This window comes from Corvus hawaiiensis, assembly GCF_020740725.1.
Source record: "Corvus hawaiiensis isolate bCorHaw1 chromosome 32 unlocalized genomic scaffold, bCorHaw1.pri.cur SUPER_32c, whole genome shotgun sequence".
Classification (NCBI taxonomy): Eukaryota; Metazoa; Chordata; class Aves; order Passeriformes; family Corvidae; genus Corvus; species Corvus hawaiiensis.
The window spans coordinates 2,887-27,053 of NW_025963251.1; the positions used below are offsets into that span (position 1 = coordinate 2,887).

General features: G+C 61.5%; 1 protein-coding gene across 2 annotated transcripts; it reads right to left on the minus strand.

Annotated features, from left to right (window-relative positions):
- Positions 1–5,974: 5,974 nt before the first annotated feature.
- Positions 5,975–23,959, minus strand: EIF3G (eukaryotic translation initiation factor 3 subunit G). Of its 2 annotated transcripts, XM_048293099.1 has the most exons (11): positions 23,875–23,959; positions 22,612–22,661; positions 22,267–22,359; positions 21,482–21,570; positions 11,288–11,347; positions 10,225–10,329; positions 8,869–9,058; positions 8,325–8,432; positions 7,149–7,285; positions 6,949–7,055; positions 5,975–6,084 (listed from the first exon to the last, which is right to left on the minus strand). In XM_048293099.1, exons 1-11 carry the CDS (start codon positions 23,892–23,894, stop codon positions 6,069–6,071), a joined length of 975 nt encoding a protein of 324 aa, XP_048149056.1. In that variant the 5' UTR covers positions 23,895–23,959; the 3' UTR covers positions 5,975–6,068. The 2 variants fall into 2 exon arrangements, with proteins under 2 accessions (XP_048149056.1, XP_048149057.1); XM_048293100.1 differs by lacking the exon at positions 22,267–22,359.
- Positions 23,960–24,167: the final 208 nt, after the last annotated feature.

The window sequence follows — 24,167 nt, forward strand, 5'->3', positions numbered from 1 at the left end:
CACCTGGGATGGAGGGGGACACACCTGGGATGGGAGAGGGGACACACCTGGGATGGAGGGGACACACCTGGGATGGAGGGGACACACCTGGGATGGGGGGGGACACACCTGGGATGGGAGAGGGACACACCTGGGATGGGGGGGGACACACCTGGGATGGGAGAGGGGACACACCTGGGATGGGGGGGGGACACACCTGGGATGGGAGAGGGGACACACCTGGGAGGGAGGGGACACACCTGGGATGGGAGAGGGGGACACACCTGGGATGGGAGAGGGGACACACCTGGGATGGGAGAGGGACACACCTGGGATGGGAGAGGGACACACCTGGGATAGAGGGGACACACCTGGGATGGAGGGGACACACCTGGGATGGGAGAGGGGACACACCTGGGATGGAGGGGACACACCTGGGATGGGGGGGGGACACACCTGGGATTGGAGGGGGACACACCTGGGATGGGGGGGGACACACCTGGGATGGGAGAGGGACACACCTGGGATGGAGGGGACACACCTGGGATGGGAGAGGGGACACACCTGGGATGGGAGAGGGACACACCTGGGATGGGGGGGGGACACACCTGGGATGGGAGAGGGGACACACCTGGGAGGGAGGGGACACACCTGGGATGGAGGGGGACACACCTGGGATGGGGGGGGGACACACCTGGGATGGAGGGGGACACACCTGGGATGGGGGGGGACACACCTGGGATGGGAGAGGGACACACCTGGGAGGGAGGGGGACACACCTGGGATGGGAGAGGGGACACACCTGGGATGGAGGGGGACACACCTGGGATGGGGGGGGGACACACCTGGGATGGGAGAGGGACACACCTGGGAGGGAGGGGACACACCTGGGATGGGAGAGGGGACACACCTGGGATGGAGGGGGACACACCTGGGATGGGAGAGGGGACACACCTGGGATGGAGGGGACACACCTGGGATGGGAGAGGGGACACACCTGGGATGGAGGGGACACACCTGGGATTGGGGGGGACACACCTGGGATTGGAGGGGGACACACCTGGGTGACACATGAGGGAGGGGTCTCACCTGTCCAGGTGTGCCCAGCTGTGCCCAGGTGTGTGTAAGGGTATCCCAGGTGTGCCCAGGTGTATCCCAAGTGTATCCCACGTGTATCCCAGGTGTGCCCAGGTGTGTGTAAGGGTGTCCCAGGTGTGCTCAGGTGTATCCCAAGTGTATCCCACGTGTATCCCAGGTGTGCCCAGGTGTGTGTAAGGGTATCCCAGGTGTGCCCAGGTGTGCTCAGGTGTATCCCAAGTGTATCCCAGCTGTGCCCAGGTGTGTGTTAGAGTATCCCAGGTGTGCCCAGGTGTACCCCAGGTGTGCTCAGGTGTGCCCAGGTGTGTGTTACAGTATCCTAGGTGTGCTCAGGTGTGCCCAGGTGTGTGTGAGGGTATCCCAGGTGTGCCCAGGTGTATCCCAGGTGTGCCCAGCTGTGCTCAGGTGTCTCTCCCTGCCCAGCCCCGAAAGGTGAGGAGGAGCTGCGGGAGCTGCTGGCCCGGAAGGAGCAGCGGCTGCAGCTCAGGGGCCGAGCGGCGCCGGAAGCAGGAGCAGGACCTGGAGCGGAAACGGCAGCAGCGGCTGCGGCACAGGTGAGAGCCAGGTGTGCCAGGGACACAGGTGAGAGCCAGGTGTGCCAGGGACAGGAGAGCCAGGGGTGCCAGGGATGGGTGAGAGCCAGGTGTGCCAGGGGAGAGCCAGGTGTGCCAGGCACAGGTGAGAGCCAGGTGTGCCAGGGACACAGGTGAGAGCCAGGTGTGCCAGGGACAGGGGAGAGCCAGGGGTGCCAGGGACACAGGGGGAGAGCCAGGGGTGCCAGGGACAGGAGAGCCAGGGGTGCCAGGGACACAGGGGAGAGCCAGGTGTGCCAGGCACAGGTGAGAGCCAGGGGTGCCAGGGACACAGGGGAGAGCCAGGGGTGCCAGGGACAGGGGAGAGCCAGGGGTGCCAGGGGAGAGCCAGGGGTGCCAGGGACACAGGGGAGAGCCAGGTGTGCCAGGCACAGGTGAGAGCCAGGGGTGCCAGGGACGGGTGAGAGCCAGGTGTGCCAGGGACGGGTGAGAGCCAGGTGTGCCAGGGGAGAGCCAGGTGTGCCAGGGACACAGGGGAGAGCCAGGTGTGCCAGGGACACAGGGGAGAGCCAGGGGTGCCAGGGACAGGGGAGAGCCAGGTGTGCCAGGGACAGGTGAGAGCCAGGGGTGCCAGGGGAGAGCCAGGTGTGCCAGAGACACAGGGGAGAGCCAGGGGTGCCAGGGACGGGTGAGAGCCAGGTGTGCCAGGGGAGAGCCAGGTGTGCCAGGCACAGGGGAGAGCCAGGGGTGCCAGGGACACAGGTGAGAGCCAGGTGTGCCAGGCACAGGTGAGAGCCAGGTGTGCCAGGCACAGGGGAGAACCAGGTGTGCCAGGGGAGAGCCAGGTGTGCCAGGGACACAGGGGAGAGCCAGGTGTGCCAGGCACAGGTGAGAGCCAGGGGTGCCAGGCACAGGTGAGAGCCAGGGGTGCCAGGGGACACAGGTGAGAGCCAGGGGTGCCAGGGGAGAGCCAGGTGTGCCAGGCACAGGTGAGAGCCAGGGGTGCCAGGGACACGGGGAGAGCCAGGGGTGCCAGGGACAGGGGAGAGCCAGGGGTGCCAGGCACAGGTGAGAGCCAGGGGTGCCAGGGACGGGTGAGAGCCAGGTGTGCCAGGGACGGGTGAGAGCCAGGTGTGCCAGGGGAGAGCCAGGTGTGCCAGGCACAGGGGAGAGCCAGGGGTGCCAGGGACACAGGTGAGAGCCAGGTGTGCCAGGCACAGGTGAGAGCCAGGGGTGCCAGGCACAGGGGAGAGCCAGGTGTGCCAGGGGAGAGCCAGGTGTGCCAGGGACACAGGGGAGAGCCAGGTGTGCCAGGCACAGGGGAGAGCCAGGTGTGCCAGGGACACAGGGGAGAGCCAGGTGTGCCAGGCACAGGGGAGAGCCAGGTGTGCCAGGGACACAGGGGAGAGCCAGGGTGTGCCAGGGGAGAGCCAGGGGTGCCAGGGGAGAGCCAGGTGTGCCAGGGACACAGGGGAGAGCCAGGGGTGCCAGGGACACAGGGGAGAGCCAGGGGTGCCAGGGCCAGGTGAGGGTGGCAGGAGGCTCCCAGGTGAGGGAGCGTGGCCAGGGTCCATCCCCAGGTGCCCCCTCACCCATCCCCCCTCAGCTGTCCCCCCTCAGCTGTCCCTCCCCTCTCCGTCCCCCCAGGGAGCGCAGCCTGGCCGGGATGGGCCGGGCCGGGCCCAGCGCAGCCGGGGGTGCCACAGGTGCCACAGGAGGTGGCACAGGCGGCTCAGGAGGTGGCACAGGAGGTGCCCAGGACGGTGACAGCGGCGCCGAGGACCCCGGCACACCTGGGGCAGGTGAGGCCGAGCCGTTCGGACGAGGACGAGGCCGAGTACTACAGACAGGAGCTGGGGGAGGAGCCCGACGCAGGTGAGGGCTGGGGGGGCTCCAGGGGGGCTCCAGGTGACTTTGGGGGGGAATAAAGGTGAATTTGGGGTTTTCAGGTGGGTTTAGGGGGGATCCAGGTGAGTTTGGGGGGGGGTAAAAGTGAGTTTAGGGGGGATAAAGGTGAGTTTGGGGGGAATAAAGGTGAATTTGGGGTTTTCAGGTGAGGTTTGGGGAGTCTCAGGTGGTTTTGGGGCGGATGAAGGTGAATTTTGGGCGATCCAGGTGATTTTGGGGGAGGGTTCCAGGTGAGTTTAGGGGGGATCCAGGTGATTTGGGGGGGGATAAGGGTGAGTTTGGGGTTTCCAGGTGGGTTTTGGGGGGTTCCAGGTGAGTTTAGGGGGGGTTCAGGTGATTTTGGGGGGGATAAAGGTCAGTTTTGGGGGGTCCAGGTGATTTAGGGGGAGTTCCAGGTGAGTTTTGGGGGTGATAAGGGTGAGTTTGGGGGAACCCAGGTGATTTTGGGGGAGTTCCAGGTGAGTTTGGGGTTTTCAGGTGGGGTTTGGGGAGTCCCAGGTGATTTTGGGGCAGATAAAGGTGAATTTTGGAGGTTTCCAGGTGATTTTGCGGGGGGACAAAGGTGAGTTTGAGGGTGTCCAGGTGAGTTTAGGGGGATCCAGGTGATTTTGGGGGAGGATAAAGATGAATTTGGGGTTTCCCAGGTGGGTTTTGGGGGGTTTCCAGGTGATTTTGGGGTTCCCCAGGTGATTTTGGGGAGGGCTGGGCCTGATCCCCCCTTCACCCCCCCCTTTGGAAGTGGCTGATGACGCAAAATTCTGTGAATTCCCATGATTTCGGATCAAAGTAAACGCTCTGACACTTCCGGGCCCATCCTGGCACCCCAAATCCCCCTTTTTTTTTCTCCCAATTCCCATTTTTTCCCCTCTGAATTCCCGTTTTTTCCCCCCAGATCTGTTCCCAAGCCGCTCCAAGAGGAAGCGAAGCCCCTCGGGCGCTCCCCGAGCCCGGGGAAACGACGGAGGCAGAGCCGGGAGGGGGCCCTGGACACCCCCAAATCCCACCCTGGAACCCCCAAATCCCACCCTGGCACCCCCAAATCCCAACGGAGAACCCCCAAATCCCACCCTGGCACCCCAAAATCCCACCCCAGGAAACCTGGGACCCCCAAATCCCATCCTGGCACCCCAAAATCGCATCAGGGCACCCCCAGATCCCACCCTGGCACCCCAAAATCCCACCCAGGACGTCCTAAAAACCCCAAATCCCAACGGGGAACCCCCAAATCCCACCCTGGCACCCCCAAATCCCGCCCAGGACATCCTAAAAACCCCAAATCGGCCCCGAAGCCGAGGAGGGGCCGTGGGAAGCTCCTGACCCTCAGGAAAACCCCAAATTTCCATCGGCCGGGACGGGCCCGGAAAGGGAAAAACTGAGGGGGGGGGAGGGGAATTTGGGACTCCCCCAATCCGGCCGGGATCAGGAATTGGGGTCTCTGGGATGGATTTTGGGATCCCCAAGCTGAATTTGGGATCCCCCAGAAGGAATTTGGGGTCCCCAGGGAGAGTTTTGGGGTGTCCTGAAGGAATTTTGGGATCTCCCAGGAGGAATTTGGGGTCCCCAGGGAGAGTTTTGGGGTGTCCTGAAGGAATTTTGGGATCTCCCAGGAGGAATTTGGGGTCCCCAGGGAGAGTTTTGGGGTGTCCTGAAGGAATTTTGGGATCCCCAAACCACCCCCCCCAAAACCCACGTGAGACAACCCCAAAAAATGGGGAAAAAAACACCCTAAAAATGGGGGGGGAAAACCCCTAAAATGGGGGAAAAAAATCCCCAAAATGCCCGGTGGGAACTGGAGCAGCTTCCAGGAGCTCCCGGGGCCGGAATTTGGGGTCGGGAGCTCGGGAATTGTGGCCCCTCCCCCACCCGGGAAGAGCGGATTAAAGGCGGCTCCACCCCCAGGGCCTCGTGTGGTTCCTTTTTCCAGAAAAAAACCCTCTTTCCCCACCCCAAAATCCCTCTTTTTCTCCCCAAACCTCCTTTTTCCTGCAGAAATCCCGCTTTTCCCACCCTAAATCCTTTCTTTCCTACACAAAATCTCCTTTTTCCAGAGAAAAAATCTCATTTCTTTACCCCCAAACCCCTCTTTTCTCGCCCCAAATCCCCCTTTTTCCCCACCAAAAATCCGCATTTTCTGCCATTTCCCAAAAGAAATTCTCCCCCCCCTGCCCCCCCTTTTTTTTTGCCAAATTTCCCTTTTTTTCCACCAAAATTCCCATTCTTCCAACAGAAATCCCACTTTTTCTACCCCAAATCACCTTTTTTTCCTTACCAGGAATTTTCCAGTTTCCAACTACAAATCCCAGTTTTTTCTCAGCAAAAATTCCCGTTTTTCCAGCCCCTAAAATCCCCCTTTTTTTTTTTTTGACCAGGAATTTCCCCTTTTCCACCAGAATTCCCGGTTTTTTCCCAGCTGGAAACTTCAGGATGAGCCCAAAAGCCGGGACAGGGACGGGGGGGGCGGTGACCAGAACCTGGGGCTTTATTGAACTGGGAGCCAACTGGAACAAACTGGGATCCACTGGGATCCAGCTGGAGCAAACTGGGAGCGGCTCAGTTGGTGGAGGGTCTGCGGGGGAAAGGAGAAGGGCGTCAGGAAAGGTGACAAGGACACCCCAAAAGGTGACAGTGGCACCCCAAAAGGTGACAAGGACACCCCCAAAAGGTGACAAAGTCACCCCAAAAGGTGACGGTGACACCCCGAAGGTGACAAAGCCACCCCCAAACAGGGTCAGGGACACCCCAAAGGTGACAAAGTCACCCCAAAAGAGGGCCAGGGACCCCCTGGGTCCACCCCAGAGGTGACAGTGGCACCCCAAAAGGTGACAGGGACCCCCAAACAGGGCCAGGGACACCCCAGAGGTGACAGTGGCACCCCAAAAGGTGACAGGGACCCCCAAACAGGGCCAGGGACACCCCAGAGGTGACAAAGCCACCCCAAAAGGTGACAGGGACTCCCAGGGACAATGGCCCCCCCCCAAGGTGCCAGTGGCCCCTCAGAGGTGACGATGACCCCCCCAAAAGTGACAGTGGCCTCCCAAAACAGGATCAGGGACCCCCTGGGTCCACCCCAAAAGGTGACAGTGGCCCCCCAGAGGTGACAATGACCCCCCCAAGGTGCCAGTGGCCCCCCAAACAAGGCCAGTGGCCCCCCAGAGGTGACAATGACCCCCCCAAGGTGCCAGTGGCCCCCCAAACAAGGCCAGTGGCCCCCCAGAGGTGCCAGTGGCCTCCCAGATGTGCCAGTGGCCCGTACTTGGCCCACTCCACGTTGAGGATGAGGTGGTCGTAGCCGAAGCCGGACACTCCCGCGATGGCCCCAGAGGTGCCAGTGACCCCCAATGACCCCCCCAAGGTGCCAGTGGCCCCCCAAACAAGGCCAGTGGCCCCCAAACAAGGCCAGTGGCCCCTAAACAAGGCCAGTGGCCCGTACTTGGCCCACTCCACGTTGAGGATGAGGTGGTCGTAGCCGAAGCCGGACACTCCCGCGATGGCCCTGGCCGCGTCCTCGCGCCGGTGGAAGCTGATGAAGGCGAAACCCTGAGGGGAGGGGAGGGAACAAAACGGGGATAAAAAGCCGGGAAACGGGGAAAAAAGGAGGGCCAGCGGCACCGCCGAGGTCGCCAAGGGCACCTTGGACTGGCCGGTGGTCTTGTCCTTGGCCAGGTAAATGCGGGAGATGGAGCCGAAGGGCCGGAAGAGCTCCTGCAGGTCGGTCTCGCGCGTGTCCTCGGACAGGTTGGTGACGCGGATGGTGGCGTTGTCATCGGCTGCGGACAGGCCGGACGGTCAGCACCCACCGGGGACACCCAGGGGACACCCATGGGAGCCCCAGGGACAGGCGGGACGGTCAGCACCCACCGGGGACACCCAGGGGACACCCAGGGACAGGCCGGACGGTCAGCACCCACCGGGGACACCCAGGGGACACCCAGGGACAGGCCGGACGGTCAGCACCCACCGGGGACACCCATGGGAGCCCCAGGGACAGGCCGGACGGTCAGCACCCACCGGGGACACCCAGGGGACACCCAGGGGACACCCAGGGACAGGCCGGATGGTCAGCACCCACCGGGGACACCCAGGGGACACCCAGGGGACACCCAGGGACAGGCGGGGACGGTCAGCACCCACCGGGGACACCCATGGGAGCCTGAGGGGAGCCCCGGGGACACCCAAAAGAACCCAAAAGGAGCCCGAGAGGAGCCCAGGTGTCCCCAAAAGCAGCCCAGAGATGTCCCCAGAGCCCCCCCCGGTGTCCCCAGGTGTGGTTTTCCCCCACCAGGTGTCCCCAAACTCCTCCAGGTGTGTCCCAGGTGTCCCTAAACCCCCCCAGGTGTGTCCCAGGTGTGTCCTCAAGTGTCCCCAAACCCCCCCAGATGTGTCCCAGGTGTCCCTAAACCCCCCCAGGTGTGTCCCAGGTGTGTCCCAGCTGTCCCCAAACCCCCCCAGGTGTGTCCCAGCTGTCCCCAGGTGTCCCCAAACCCCCCCAGATGTGTCCCCAAATCCCCCAGGTGTGCCCTCACCGCGGCGGTTGGGCTGCATGGACTCCCCGCGCCGGCTGGCCCCGTCCCTCAGGTGGTTCCAAACCCCCCCCAGGTGTGTCCCAGCTGTCCCCAGGTGTCCCCAAACCCCCCCAGATGTGTCCCAGCTGTCCCCAAACCCCCCCAGGTGTGTCCCAGATGTGTCCCAGCTGTCCCCAGGTGTCCCCAAGCCCCCCCAGATGTGTCCCCAAACCCCCCCAGGTGTGTCCCAGGTGTCCCCAAGCCCCCCCAGATGTGTCCCCACACCCCCCAGGTGTGCCCTCACCGCGGCGGTTGGGCTGCATGGACTCCCCGCGCCGGCTGGCCCCGTCCCTCAGGCTGGGCGGGACGTACTTGCCCGTCTTGCTCACCTGGGCGGCCACCGGCTCCGGCTCTGCGGGGACGGGGGGGCAGAGCGTGAGAAACGGGGGGAATTCCCCCAAAAAAAGCGGGATTTGGGGCTCCTGCCCCCGGGAATCTTCTCCTTTTCCCCCGTGGACGGCCCCAGGTGCTCGGCAGCTCCACCACAGCGACCCCAGGGCCACCACAGCGACCCCGAATGTCCCCATCTTCTGGGACCCCACAGGAAAATGGGGGAAAATGGGGGAAAAAACGGGAAAAATTCCCAAAAAAGCGGGATTTGGGGTTCCTACCCCCGGGAATCTTCTCCTTTTCCCCCTGAGGACGGCCCCAGGTGCTCGGCAGCTCCACCACAGCGACCCCGGGGCCACCACAGCGACCCCGAACGTCGCCAGCCTCTGGGAGCCCACACGGAAATGGGGGAAAAGGTGGGAAAAAGTCCCAAAAAAAGCGGGATTTGGGGCTCCTACCCCCGGGAATCTTCTCCTTTTCCCCCGTGGACAGCCCCAGCTGCTCGGCCAGCTCCTTCTGCATGGGGCCCAGCGTGTCCTTGTAGGGGCAGCGCGTGGTCCAGTGGTCGCCCTTGCAGATGCGGCAGGACACGATCTTCTGGCCCTTGAGCTTGTTCATGGGGTCCTCCTCCTCCTGGCAGTTGAGGTCCTGCAGGGACACCGGGGTCACACCTGGGGGCACCTGGGGACACCTGGAGATACCTGGGCACACCTGGGCACACCTGGGGGCACCTGGGGACACCTGGGGACACCTGGACACCCTCACAGACCCCTGGGCACACCTGGGTGCACCTGGATCACACCTGGGGCACACCTAGGGACACCTGGGCACACTTGGGCACACCTGTCCCCATCCCTGTCCCTGCCCTGTCCCTGTCCCCATCCCCATCCCCGTCCCCATCCCTGTCCCCGTCCCTGTCCCTGTCCCTGTCCCTGCCCTGTCCCCGTCCCCATCCCTGTCCCCATCCCTGTCCCATCCCTGTCCCTGTCCCCGTTCCTGTCCCTGTCCCTGTCCCCGTCCCCGTCCCTGTCCCCATCCCTGTCCCTGTCCCATCCCTGTCCCCGTCCCTGTCCCTGTCCCAGCCCTGTCCCTGTCCCTGTCCCCTCTCCCTGTCCCCATCCCTGTCCCTGTCCCCATCCCCATCCCCGTTCCTGTCCCTGTCCCAGCCCTGTCCCTGTCCCCGTCCCTGTCCCAGTTCCTGTCCCCGTCCCTGTCCCTGCCCTGTCCCCGTCCCTGTCCCCATCCCTGTCCCCATCCCTGTCCCCATCCCCGTCCCCGTCCCTGTCCCTGTCCCAGCCCTGTCCCCGTTCCTGTCCCCGTCCCTGTCCCCATCCCTGTCCCTGTCCCCGTCCCTGTCCCCATCCCCGTCCTCATCCCTGTCCTTGTCCCTGTCCCCGTCCCTGTCCCTGTCCCCTCTCCCTGTCCCCGTCCCCGTCCCTGTCCCCGTCCCTGTCCCCATCCCCATCCCTGTCTCTGTCCCTGTCCCCGTCCCTGTCCCCATCCCTGTCCCCGTCCCCGTCCCTGTCCCCGTCCCTGTCCCCGTCCCTGTCCCCGTCCCTGTCCCCGTCCCCGTCCCTGTCCCCGTCCCTGTCCCCATCCCCATCCCTGTCTCTGTCCCCGTCCCCGTCCCTGTCCCCATCCCCGTCCCCGTTCCTGTCCCTGTCCCCGTCCCCGTCCCCGTCCCCGTCCCCCTCCCCGTCCCCCTCCCCGTCCCCCTCCCCGTCCCCGTCCCCGTCCCCATCCCCGTCCCCGTTCCTGTCCCTGTCCCCCTCCCTGTCCCCGTCCCCGTCCCCGTCCCCGCCCTCTCCCCGCACCTCCTTGCTGGTGATGAAGGTCATGAAGACGTCGTCGCTCACGGTCGTCGTGGCCACGTTGGGCCCGGGGGCGTCGAACTCTGAATTCCCGAACTTCTTCCAGTTCTGGGGGGGGAAATGGGGGAAAAGGAGCCTGAAAATCCCCGGAATTGGGGCTGGGGGGGAATTCCCGTTCCCTGCTCCCAGGCCTGAGAGAATCCCTCACCCTGCTCCGGAGGGAATCCCCTGTTCCCAAGGAAAACATTCCCCATTCCCACGGGGATCAATCACTCCCCATTCCCATGGGGATCAATCACTCCCCATTCCCACGGGGATCAATCAACCCCTTCTCCCACAGGGATCAATCAATCCCCATCCCACGGGCATCAATCAATCCCTTTTCCCATTCGCACAGGCATTATTCAATCAATCAATCAATCAATCCCTTTTCCCATGAGGATCAATCAATCAATCAATCCGTTTTCCCACGGTGATCAATCAATCCCTTTTCCCATTCCCACAGGAATCAATCAATCAATCAATCAATCCCTTTTCCCATTCTCATAGGAATCAATCAATCAATCAATCCCGTTTCCCACGGTGATCAATCAATCCCTTTTCCCATTCCCATAGGAATCAATCAATCAATCAATCCCATTTCCCACGGTGATCAATCAATCCCTTTTCCCATTCCCATAGGAATCAATCAATCAATCACTCCCTTTTCCCACGGTGATCAATCACTCCCTTTTCCCATTCCCACAGGAATCATTCAATCAATCAATCAATCCCTTTTCCCATGTGGATCAATCAATCAATCAATCAATCAATCCCTTTTCCCATGATAATCAATCAATCCCCTTTCCCATTCCCACAAGAATCAATCAATCAATCAGTCAATCAATCCCTTTTCCCACGGTGATCAATAAATCCCCTTTCCCATTCCCACAAGAATCAATCAATCAATCAATCCCTTTTCCCACGGTGATCAATCAATCCCCTTTCCCATTCCCACAAGAATCAATCAATCAATCGATCAATCAATCCCTTTTCCCACGGCGATCAATCACTCCCCGCCCCTGACCTTGCGCCGGGCCACGGCCTTCGAGGCTTTCCGGGTCTCGATGCGGAACGTTCGGATGATCTGGGGACGGGAAAGCGGGATTGGGGTGGGGCCGACCCAAAATCCCCAAATTCGGGGTTCCTGCAGCACCTGAGCCCCAAAAACCCCAAATTCGGGGTTCCTGCAGCACCTGAGCCCCCAAAAATCCCCAAATTCGGGGTTCCTGCAGCACCTGAGCCCCCAAAATCCCCGAATTCGGGGTTCCTGCAGCACCTGAGCCCCCAAAATCCCCAAATTCGGGGTTCCTGCAGCACCTGAGCCCCCAAAATCCCCGAATTCGGGGTTCCTGCAGCACCTGAGCCCCAAAAATCCCCAAATTCGGGGTTCCTGCAGCACCTGAGCCCCCAAAATCCCCAAATTCGGGGTTCCTGCAGCACCTGAGCCCCCAAAATCCCCAAATTCGGGGTTCCTGCAGCACCTGAGCCCCCAAAATCCCCGAATTCGGGGTTCCTGCAGCACCTGAGCCCCAAAAATCCCCAAATTCGGGGTTCCTGCAGCACCTGAGCCCCCAAAATCCCCAAATTCGGGGTTCCTGCAGCACCTGAGCCCCCAAAATCCCCAAATTCGGGGTTCCTGCAGCACCTGAGCCCCCAAAAATCCCCGAATTCGGGGTTCCTGCAGCACCTGAGCCCCCAAAATCCCCCAAATTCGGGGTTCCTGCAGCACCTGAGCCCAAAAATCCCCGAATTCGGGGTTCCTGCAGCACCTGAGCCCGGAAAATTCCCGAATTCGGGGTTCCTGCAGCACCTGAGCCCCCAAAATCCCCAAATTCGGGGTTCCTGCAGCACCTGAGCCCCCAAAATCCCCAAATTCGGGGTTCCTGCAGCACCTGAGCCCAAAAATCCCCAAATTCGGGGTTCCTGCAGCACCTGAGCCCCAAAAATCCCCAAATTCGGGGTTCCTGCAGCACCTGAGCCCCCAAAATCCCCCAAATTCGGGATTCCGGCAGCACCTGAGCCCCCAAAAAATCCCCAAATTCGGGGTTCCTGCAGCACCTGAGCCCCCAAAATCCCCAAATTCGGGGTTCCTGCAGCACCTGAGCCCCCAAAAATCCCCAAATTCGGGGTTCCTGCAGCACCTGAGCCCCCAAATCCCCCAAATTCGGGGTTCCTGCAGCACCTGAGCCCCCAAAAATCCCCAAATTCGGGGTTCCTGCAGCACCTGAGCCCCCAAAATCCCCAAATTCGGGGTTCCTGCAGCACCTGAGCCCCCAAATCCCCCAAATTCGGGGTTCCTGCAGCACCTGAGCCCCCAAAATCCCCCAAATTCGGGGTTCCTGCAGCACCTGAGCCCCCAAAAATCCCCAAATTCGGGGTTCCTGCAGCACCTGAGCCCAAAAATCCCCGAATTCGGGGTTCCTGCAGCACCTGAGCCCCCAAAATCCCCGAATTCGGGGTTCCTGCAGCACCTGAGCCCCAAAAACCCCAAATTCGGGGTTCCTGCAGCACCTGAGCCCCCAAAATCCCCAAATTCGGGGTTCCTGCAGCACCTGAGCCCCCAAAATCCCCAAATTCGGGGTTCCTGCAGCACCTGAGCCCCCAAAAATCCCCAAATTCGGGGTTCCTGCAGCACCTGAGCCCCCAAAATCCCCAAATTCGGGGTTCCTGCAGCACCTGAGCCCCCAAAAATCCCCAAATTCGGGGTTCCTGCAGCACCTGAGGCCCCAAAATCCCCGAATTCGGGGTTCCTGCAGCACCTGACCCCCAAAATCCCCAAATTCGGGGTTCCTGCAGCACCTGAGACCAAAAATCCCCGAATTCGGGGTTCCTGCAGCACCTGAGCCCCCAAAAATCCCCAAATTCGGGGTTCCTGCAGCACCTGAGACCAAAAATCCCCGAATTCGGGGTTCCTGCAGCACCTGAGCCCCCAAAAATCCCCAAATTCGGGGTTCCTGCAGCACCTGAGCCCCCAAAATCCCCCGAATTCGGGGTTCCTGCAGCACCTGAGCCCCAAAAATCCCCAAATTCGGGGTTCCTGCAGCACCTGAGCCCCCAAAATCCCCAAATTCGGGGTTCCTGCAGCACCTGAGCCCCCAAAATCCCCAAATTCGGGGTTCCTGCAGCACCTGAGCCCCAAAATCCCCAAATTCGGGGTTCCTGCAGCACCTGAGCCCCCAAAATCCCCAAATTCGGGGTTCCTGCAGTACCTGAGCCCCCAAAAATCCCCGAATTCGGGGTTCCTGCAGCACCTGAGCCCCCAAAATCCCCCAAATTCGGGGTTCCTGCAGCACCTGAGCCCCCAAAATCCCCAAATTCGGGGTTCCTGCAGCACCTGAGCCCCCAAAATCCCCCAAATTCGGGATTCCGGCAGCACCTGAGCCCCCAAAAATCCCCAAATTCGGGGTTCCTGCAGCACCTGAGCCCCCAAAATCCCCAAATTCGGGGTTCCTGCAGCACCTGAGCCCCCAAAAATCCCCGAATTCGGGGTTCCTGCAGCACCTGAGCCCCCAAAAATCCCCGAATTCGGGGTTCCTGCAACACCTGAGCCCCCAAAAATCCCCAAATTCGGGGTTCCTGCAGCACCTGAGCCCCCCAAATCCCCGAATTCGGGGTTCCTGCAGCACCTGAGCCCCCAAAATCCCCAAATTCGGGGTTCCTGCAGCACCTGAGCCCCCAAAAATCCCCCAAATTCGGGGTTCCTGCAGCACCTGAGCCCCCAAAAATCCCCAAATTCGGGGTTCCTGCAGCACCTGAGCCCAAAAAACCCCAAATTCGGGGTTCCTGCAGCACCTGAGCCCCCAAAATCCCGAAATTCGGGGTTCCTGCAGCACCTGAGCCCCAAAAATCCCCAAATTCGGGGTTCCTGCAGCACCTGAGCCCCCAAAATCCCCCAAATTCGGGATTCCGGCAGCACCTGAGCCCCCAAAAATCCCCAAATTCGGGGTTCCTGCAGCACCTGAGCCCCCAAAATCCCCAAATTCGGGGTTCCTGCAGCACCTGAGCCCCCAAAAACCCCGAATTTGGGGTTCCTGCAGCACCTGAGCCCCCAAAATCCCCCAAATTCGGGGTTCCTGCAGCACCTGAGCCCCCAAAATCCCCAAATTCGGGGTTCCTGCAGCACCTGAGCCCCCAAAAATCCCCAAATTCGGGGTTCCTGCAGCACCTGAGCCCCCAAAATCCCCCAAATTCGGGGTTCCTGCAGCACCTGAGCCCCCAAAATCCCCAAATTCGGGGTTCCTGCAGCACCTGAGCCCCCAAAAATCCCCGAATTCGGGGTTCCTGCAGCACCTGAGCCCCCAAAAATCCCCGAATTCGGGGTTCCTGCAACACCTGAGCCCCCAAAAATCCCCAAATTCGGGGTTCCTGCAGCACCTGAGCCCCCCAAATCCCCGAATTCGGGGTTCCTGCAGCACCTGAGCCCCCAAAATCCCCAAATTCGGGGTTCCTGCAGCACCTGAGCCCCCAAATCCCCCAAATTCGGGGTTCCTGCAGCACCTGAGCCCCCAAAATCCCCAAATTCGGGGTTCCTGCAGCACCTGAGCCCCCAAAAATCCCCAAATTCGGGGTTCCTGCAGCACCTGAGCCCCCAAAATCCCCCAAATTCGGGGTTCCTGCAGCACCTGAGCCCCCAAAAATCCCCGAATTCGGGGTTCCTGCAGCACCTGAGCCCCCAAAAATCCCCGAATTCGGGGTTCCTGCAGCACCTGAGCCCCCAAAATCCCCCGAATTCGGGGTTCCTGCAGCACCTGAGCCCCAAAAATCCCCCGAATTCGGGGTTCCTGCAGCACCTGAGCCCCCAAAATCCCCCAAATTCGGGATTCCGGCAGCACCTGAGCCCCCAAAAATCCCCAAATTCGGGGTTCCTGCAGCACCTGAGCCCCCAAATCCCCCAAATTCGGGGTTCCTGCAGCACCTGAGCCCCCAAAATCCCCCAAATTCGGGGTTCCTGCAGCACCTGAGCCCCCAAAAATCCCCAAATTCGGGGTTCCTGCAGCACCTGAGCCCAAAAATCCCCGAATTCGGGGTTCCTGCAGCACCTGAGCCCCCAAAATCCCCGAATTCGGGGTTCCTGCAGCACCTGAGCCCCCAAAATCCCCGAATTCGGGGTTCCTGCAGCACCTGAGCCCCCAAAAACCCCCGAATTCGGGGTTCCTGCAGCACCTGAGCCCCAAAAACCCCAAATTCGGGGTTCCTGCAGCACCTGAGCCCCCAAAATCCCCAAATTCGGGGTTCCTGCAGCACCTGAGCCCCCAAAAATCCCCAAATTCGGGGTTCCTGCAGCACCTGAGCCCCCAAAATCCCCAAATTCGGGGTTCCTGCAACACCTGAGCCCCCAAAATCCCCAAATTCGGGGTTCCTGCAGCACCTGAGCCCCCAAAAATCCCCAAATTCGGGGTTCCTGCAGCACCTGAGCCCCCAAAATCCCCAAATTCGGGGTTCCTGCAGCACCTGAGCCCCCAAAATCCCCAAATTCGGGGTTCCTGCAGCACCTGAGGCCCCAAAATCCCCGAATTCGGGGTTCCTGCAGCACCTGAGCCCCCAAAATCCCCAAATTCGGGGTTCCTGCAGCACCTGACCCCCAAAATCCCCAAATTCGGGGTTCCTGCAGCACCTGAGACCAAAAATCCCCGAATTCGGGGTTCCTGCAGCACCTGAGCCCCCAAAAATCCCCAAATTCGGGGTTCCTGCAGCACCTGAGCCCCCAAAATCCCCCGAATTCGGGGTTCCTGCAGCACCTGAGCCCCAAAAATCCCCAAATTCGGGGTTCCTGCAGCACCTGAGCCCCCAAAATCCCCCAAATTCGGGGTTCCTGCAGTACCTGAGCCCCCAAAAATCCCCGAATTCGGGGTTCCTGCAGCACCTGAGCCCCCAAAATCCCCAAATTCGGGGTTCCTGCAGCACCTGAGCCCAAAAATCCCCAAATTCGGGGTTCCTGCAGCACCTGAGCCCCCAAAATCCCCCAAATTCGGGGTTCCTGCAGCACCTGAGCCCCCAAAATCCCCAAATTCGGGGTTCCTGCAGCACCTGAGCCCCCCAAATCCCCAAATTCGGGGTTCCTGCAGCACCTGAGCCCAAAAATCCCCAAATTCGGGGTTCCTGCAACACCTGAGCCCCCAAAAATCCCCGAATTCGGGGTTCCTGCAGCACCTGAGCCCCCAAAAATCCCCAAATTCGGGGTTCCTGCAGCACCTGAGCCCCAAAAATCCCCAAATTCGGGGTTCCTGCAGCACCTGAGCCCCCAAAATCCCCCAAATTCGGGGTTCCTGCAGCACCTGAGCCCAAAAATCCCCGAATTCGGGGTTCCTGCAGCACCTGAGCCCCCAAAATCCCCAAATTCGGGGTTCCTGCAGCACCTGAGCCCCCAAAAATCCCCGAATTCGGGGTTCCTGCAGCACCTGAGCCCCCAAAAATCCCCGAATTCGGGGTTCCTGCAGCACCTGAGCCCAAAAATCCCCGAATTCGGGGTTCCTGCAGCACCTGAGCCCCCAAAAATCCCCCAAATTCGGGGTTCCTGCAGCACCTGAGCCCCCAAAAATCCCCAAATTCGGGGTTCCTGCAGCACCTGAGCCCAAAAAACCCCAAATTCGGGGTTCCTGCAGCACCTGAGCCCCCAAAATCCCCAAATTCGGGGTTCCTGCAGCACCTGAGCCCCAAAAATCCCCAAATTCGGGGTTCCTGCAGCACCTGAGCCCCCAAAATCCCCCAAATTCGGGATTCCGGCAGCACCTGAGCCCCCAAAAATCCCCAAATTCGGGGTTCCTGCAGCACCTGAGCCCCCAAAATCCCCAAATTCGGGGTTCCTGCAGCACCTGAGCCCCCAAAAACCCCGAATTCGGGGTTCCTGCAGCACCTGAGCCCCCAAATCCCCCAAATTCGGGGTTCCTGCAGCACCTGAGCCCCCAAAATCCCCCAAATTCGGGGTTCCTGCAGCACCTGAGCCCCCAAAATCCCCAAATTCGGGGTTCCTGCAGCACCTGAGCCCCCAAAAATCCCCGAATTCGGGGTTCCTGCAGCACCTGAGCCCCCAAAATCCCCCAAATTCGGGGTTCCTGCAGCACCTGAGCCCCCAAAATCCCCAAATTCGGGGTTCCTGCAGCACCTGAGCCCCCAAAAATCCCCGAATTCGGGGTTCCTGCAGCACCTGAGCCCCCAAAATCCCCCAAATTCGGGGTTCCTGCAGCACCTGAGCCCAAAAATCCCCGAATTCGGGGTTCCTGCAGCACCTGAGCCCCCAAAATCCCCAAATTCGGGGTTCCTGCAGCACCTGAGCCCCCAAAAATCCCCGAATTCGGGGTTCCTGCAGCACCTGAGCCCCCAAAAATCCCCGAATTCGGGGTTCCTGCAGCACCTGAGCCCAAAAATCCCCGAATTCGGGGTTCCTGCAGCACCTGAGCCCCCAAAAATCCCCCAAATTCGGGGTTCCTGCAGCACCTGAGCCCCCAAAAATCCCCAAATTCGGGGTTCCTGCAGCACCTGAGCCCAAAAAACCCCAAATTCGGGGTTCCTGCAGCACCTGAGCCCCCAAAATCCCCAAATTCGGGGTTCCTGCAGCACCTGAGCCCCAAAAATCCCCAAATTCGGGGTTCCTGCAGCACCTGAGCCCCCAAAATCCCCCAAATTCGGGATTCCGGCAGCACCTGAGCCCCCAAAAATCCCCAAATTCGGGGTTCCTGCAGCACCTGAGCCCCCAAAATCCCCAAATTCGGGGTTCCTGCAGCACCTGAGCCCCCAAAAACCCCGAATTCGGGGTTCCTGCAGCACCTGAGCCCCCAAATCCCCCAAATTCGGGGTTCCTGCAGCACCTGAGCCCCCAAAATCCCCCAAATTCGGGGTTCCTGCAGCACCTGAGCCCCCAAAATCCCCAAATTCGGGGTTCCTGCAGCACCTGAGCCCCCAAAAATCCCCAAATTCGGGGTTCCTGCAGCACCTGAGCCCCCAAAATCCCCCAAATTCGGGGTTCCTGCAGCACCTGAGCCCCCAAAATCCCCAAATTCGGGGTTCCTGCAGCACCTGAGCCCCCAAAAATCCCCGAATTCGGGGTTCCTGCAGCACCTGAGCCCCCAAAAATCCCCGAATTCGGGGTTCCTGCAGCACCTGAGCCCCCCAAATCCCCGAATTCGGGGTTCCTGCAGCACCTGAGCCCCCAAAATCCCCAAATTCGGGGTTCCTGCAGCACCTGAGCCCCCAAATCCCCCAAATTCGGGGTTCCTGCAGCACCTGAGCCCCCAAAATCCCCAAATTCGGGGTTCCTGCAGCACCTGAGCCCCCAAAAATCCCCGAATTCGGGGTTCCTGCAGCACCTGAGCCCCCAAAATCCCCCAAATTCGGGGTTCCTGCAGCACCTGAGCCCCCAAAAATCCCCGAATTCGGGGTTCCTGCAGCACCTGAGCCCCCAAAATCCCCCAAATTCGGGGTTCCTGCAGCACCTGAGCCCCCAAAAATCCCCAAATTCGGGGTTCCTGCAGCACCTGAGCCCCCAAAAATCCCCGAATTCGGGGTTCCTGCAGCACCTGAGCCCCCAAAATCCCCAAATTCGGGGTTCCTGCAGCACCTGAGCCCCCAAAATCCCCAAATTCGGGATTCCGGCAGCACCTGAGCCCCCAAAAATCCCCGAATTCAGGGTTCCTGCAGCACCTGAGCCCCCAAAATCCCCAAATTCGGGGTTCCTGCAACACCTGAGCCCCCAAAAATCCCCGAATTCGGGGTTCCTGCAGCACCTGAGCCCCCAAAAATCCCCAAATTCGGGGTTCCTGCAGCACCTGAGCCCCCCAAAAATCCCCAAATTCGGGGTTCCTGCAGCACCTGAGCCCAAAAAACCCCAAATTCGGGGTTCCTGCAGCACCTGAGCCCCCAAAATCCCCAAATTCGGGGTTCCTGCAGCACCTGAGCCCCAAAAATCCCCAAATTCGGGGTTCCTGCAGCACCTGAGCCCCCAAAATCCCCCAAATTCGGGATTCCGGCAGCACCTGAGCCCCCAAAAATCCCCAAATTCGGGGTTCCTGCAGCACCTGAGCCCCCAAAATCCCCGAATTCGGGGTTCCTGCAGCACCTGAGCCCCCAAATCCCCCAAATTCGGGGTTCCTGCAGCACCTGAGCCCCCAAAATCCCCCAAATTCGGGGTTCCTGCAGCACCTGAGCCCCCAAAATCCCCAAATTCGGGGTTCCTGCAGCACCTGAGCCCCCAAAATCCCCAAATTCGGGGTTCCTGCAGCACCTGAGCCCCCAAAATCCCCAAATTCGGGGTTCCTGCAGCACCTGAGACCAAAAATCCCCGAATTCGGGGTTCCTGCAGCACCTGAGCCCCCAAAAATCCCCGAATTCGGGGTTCCTGCAGCACCTGAGCCCCCCAAATCCCCGAATTCGGGGTTCCTGCAGCACCTGAGCCCCCAAAATCCCCAAATTCGGGGTTCCTGCAGCACCTGAGCCCCCAAAATCCCCCAAATTCGGGGTTCCTGCAGCACCTGAGCCCCCAAAATCCCCCAAATTCGGGGTTCCTGCAGCACCTGAGCCCCCAAAATCCCCAAATTCGGGGTTCCTGCAGCACCTGAGCCCCAAAATCCCCGAATTCGGGGTTCCTGCAGCACCTGAGCCCCAAAATCCCCGAATTCGGGGTTCCTGCAGCACCTGAGCCCCCAAAATCCCCAAATTCGGGGTTCCTGCAGCACCTGAGCCCCCAAAATCCCCAAATTCGGGGTTCCTGCAGCACCTGAGCCCCCAAAATCCCCAAATTCGGGGTTCCTGCAGCACCTGAGCCCCCAAAAATCCCCAAATTCGGGGTTCCTGCAGCACCTGAGCCCCCAAAATCCCCCAAATTCGGGGTTCCTGCAGCACCTGAGCCCCCAAAATCCCCAAATTCGGGGTTCCTGCAGCACCTGAGCCCCCAAAATCCCCAAATTCGGGGTTCCTGCAGCACCTGAGCCCCCAAAATCCCCAAATTCGGGGTTCCTGCAGCACCTGAGCCCCCAAAAATCCCCGAATTCGGGGTTCCTGCAGCACCTGAGCCCAAAAATCCCCGAATTCGGGGTTCCTGCAGCACCTGAGCCCGGAAAATCCCCAAATTCGGGGTTCCTGCAGCACCTGAGCCCCCAAAATCCCCGAATTCGGGGTTCCTGCAGCACCTGAGCCCCCAAAATCCCCAAATTCGGGGTTCCTGCAGCACCTGAGCCCAAAAATCCCCAAATTCGGGGTTCCTGCAGCACCTGAGCCCCCAAACTCCCCAAATTCGGGGTTCCTGCAGCACCTGAGCCCCAAAAATCCCCAAATTCGGGGTTCCTGCAGCACCTGAGCCCCCAAAATCCCCCAAATTCGGGATTCCGGCAGCACCTGAGCCCCCAAAAATCCCCAAATTCGGGGTTCCTGCAGCACCTGAGCCCCAAAAACCCCAAATTCGGGGTTCCTGCAGCACCTGAGCCCCCAAAATCCCCAAATTCGGGGTTCCTGCAGCACCTGAGCCCCCCAAATCCCCCGAATTCGGGGTTCCTGCAGCACCTGAGCCCAAAACCCCCCAAATTTGGGGTGCAAAGGCCCCAAATTTGGGAATTCTTGCAGCACTGATCCCCAAAACCCCCAAATTCGGGGTGCAAAGGATCCAAATTTGGGAATTCTTGCAACACCTGACCCCAAAATCCCCAAATTTGGGGGTTCCTGGAGCACCTGAGCCCCAAGAAAGCCAAACTCGGGATTCAGACGTGCCAAATTTGGGGTTCAGGTGCCAAATTTGAGGTTCAGGTGCCAAATTTGAGGCTTCTTGAAGCACCTGAGCCCCAAAAAAAGCCAAATTTGGGGCTCAGGTGTCAAATTTGGGGCTCAGAGATGCCAAATTCAAGTAACCTAAACACCTGAGCCCCAAAAAAGCCAAATCTGGGGTTTAGAGGGGCCGAATTTGGGGGTTCCTGGAACACTTGAGCCCCAAAAAACCCCAAATTTGGGGCTCAGAGGTGCCAAATTTGGGGCTCAGGTGCCAAATTCGAGTTCCCTGGATCACCTGAGCCCCAAAAAAGCCAAATTTGGGGTTCAGAGGAGCCAAATTTGGGGCTCAAGTGCCAAATTTGAGGCTTCTTGAAGCACCTGAACCCCAAAGAAACCAAATTTGGGGTTCAGAGGTGCCGAATTTGGGGCTCAGGTGCCAAATTTGAGGCTTCTTGAAGCACCTGAGCCCCGAAGCTCCCGAACTGGAAGCCTAGGGGTGCCCACCTGTGCCCGCCGTGCCCCTCACCTTGACCTTGCGCCCGTCCTCCTCCTCGCGGTACTCGGTGATGGTTTTGATGTTGCCATTGACGACCTCCTTGGGGGACGGGAGGGGCCCTGGGGACAGGCACAGGTGTGCCCAGGTGTGCCCAGGTGTGCCCCAGGTGTGCCTGGGTGTGTTCCCAGCTCTCCCAGGTGTGCCCAGGTGTGCCCCAGGTGTGCCTGGGTGTGTTCCCAGCTCTCCCAGGTGTGCCCAGGTGTGCCCCAGGTGTGCCCAGGTGTGTTCCCAGCTCTCCCAGGTGTGCCCAGGTGTGCCCCAGGTGTGCCTGGGTGTGTTCCCAGCTCTCCCAGGTGTGCCCAGGTGTGCCCCAGGTGTGCCTGGGTGTGTTCCCAGCTCTCCCAGGTGTGCCCAGGTGTGCCCCAGGTGTGCCCAGGTGTGTTCCCAGCTCTCCCAGGTGTGCCCAGGTGTGCCCCAGGTGTGCCTGGGTGTGTTCCCAGCTCTCCCAGGTGTGCCCAGGTGTGCCCCAGGTGTGCCTGGGTGTGTTCCCAGCTCTCCCAGGTGTGCCCAGGTGTGCCCCAGGTGTGCCCGGGTGTGTTCCCAGCTCTCCCAGGTGTGCCCAGGTGTGCCCCAGGTGTGCCCGGGTGTGTTCCCAGCTCTCCCAGGTGTGCCCCAGGTGTGCCCGGGTGTGTTCCCAGCTCTCCCAGGTGTGTCCCTCCCTGCCAGGTGTGTCCAGCTGTGTCCCCAAAGCCCCCCAGGTGTCCCCAGAGCCCCCCAGCTGTGCCCCTCCCCCCAGGTGCCCCCCCCAGCCTCACCTCCCTTGAGCAGCTCGGCCTCGGCGCTGGAGGGGCCGCCCAGGACCCCGGGCAGGGGCAGGTCCTTGAGCAGCTCGCTGGTGATCACCTTGTCTGGGCACGGGGGGCATCACCTGGGCTCAGGTACCCCTCACCTGGGCACCAGTGCCCCTCACCTGGGCACAGGTGCCACCCAACCACTCCCTCACCTGGGGGAGCCATCCCACCCTTCCCCAGCCCCTGGAATGGTTCCTTGTCCCAAAGAACTCGGGTGCCACCTCGGGCAGGTGCCACAGGTGCCACCTCAGGCAGGTGTCACGGGTGCCACCTCAGGCAGGTGTCATGGGTGCCACAGGTGCCACTCACCATCTTCTCCTCCCTCCTCCTCCACCTGGTCGGCCCAGCTGGGCTTGGAACTGCCGGGACAAAACAGCCTCAGGTGCCCCTGTGCCACCCTCAGAGTCCCCTCCTGTCCCTGTGCCCCCTCAGGGTCCCTGTGCCACCCTCAGAGTCCCCTCCTGTCCCTGTGCCCCCTCAGGGTCCCCTCCTGTCTCTGTGCCACCCTCAGGGTCCCTGTGCCACCCTCAGGGTCCCCCCTATCCCTGTGCCCCCTCAGGGTCCCCTCCTGTCCCTGTGCCCCCCTCCTGTCCCTGTGCCCCCCTCAGGGTCCCCTCCTGTCCCTGTGCCCCCTCAGGGTCCCCTCCTGTCTCTGTGCCACCCTCAGGGTCCCTGTGCCACCCTCAGGGTCCCCCCTATCCCTGTGCCCCCTCAGGGTCCCCTCCTGTCCCTGTGCCCCCCTCCTGTCCCTGTGCCCCCCTCAGGGTCCCCTTCTGTCCCTGTGCCCCCTCAGGGTCCCCTCCTGTCCCTGTGCCACCCTCAGGGTCCCTGTGCCCCCTCAGGGTCCCCTCCTGTCTCTGTGCCACCCTCAGGGTCCCCCCTATCCCTGTGCCCCCTCAGGTGCCCCTGTGCCACCCTCAGGGTCCCCTCCTGTCCCTGTGCCACCCTCAGGGTCCCTGTGCCCCCTGAGGGTCCCTGTGCCACCCTCAGGGTCCCTGTGTCCCCTCCTGTCCCTGTGCCCCCTCAGGGTCCCCTCCTGTCCCCTCTCCCGGGGGTCCCTCCTGTCCCTGTGCCCCCCCTCCCCCCCCGCCACTCCGTCCCCTCACGGCCACAGTCCCGCCCGAGGCCCCGCCGGGGCCGTGGGACCCCAAACCGGGACCCCAAACCGGGAGCTCCGGGACCCCGGCTCGGGACTGACCGGGAGCTCCGGGACCCCAAACCGGGACCCCCGACCGGGAGCTCCGGGACCCCAAACCGGGACCGACCGGGCCTCACACCCGGGACCCCCCGACCGGGCCCCACCAAGCCCCACCAGGCCCCGCCCCCGCTCCCGGATCCCAGCCCAGACCCCGCTCCCTGTCCCTGTTCCCGGTCCCCGGTTCCGGTTCCCCCCTCACAGCCACAGCCCCGATGCCCCCTCCCCCCCCAAACCCACCGCCGCTCCCGGATCCGCTCCCGATCCACCCCCAAACCCATCCTGGACGCCAATCCCGGTTCCCCGCCCCGCTCCCGACGCCAATCGCCGCTCCCGGTGCCGTTCCCGGCGCCGTTGCCGCTGTTCCCCCCCCTCACTCGTAGTCCCCGGTCGGCATCGCCTCCGCCGCCCTCACGCCGCACACCGGAAAGGCCGGCCGCCACTTCCGGCGCGCACGCGCCACTTCCGGCGGGGAGAGGGCGGGAAAGCGCCCCGCGCGCGGCGTGGCGGGAAGCGGTTGCTAAGCAACGGCGCCATGAGGCCTGCGGCCTACTCGTAGCGCGGCGGGAACGAAGTGTTTATAATTTATAGGCGCGATTTATTTGAAGAAATATTACAACATATAAAAACTACATAAAGTATCGAGTTCCACCTTGTACAAAGCGGCCGC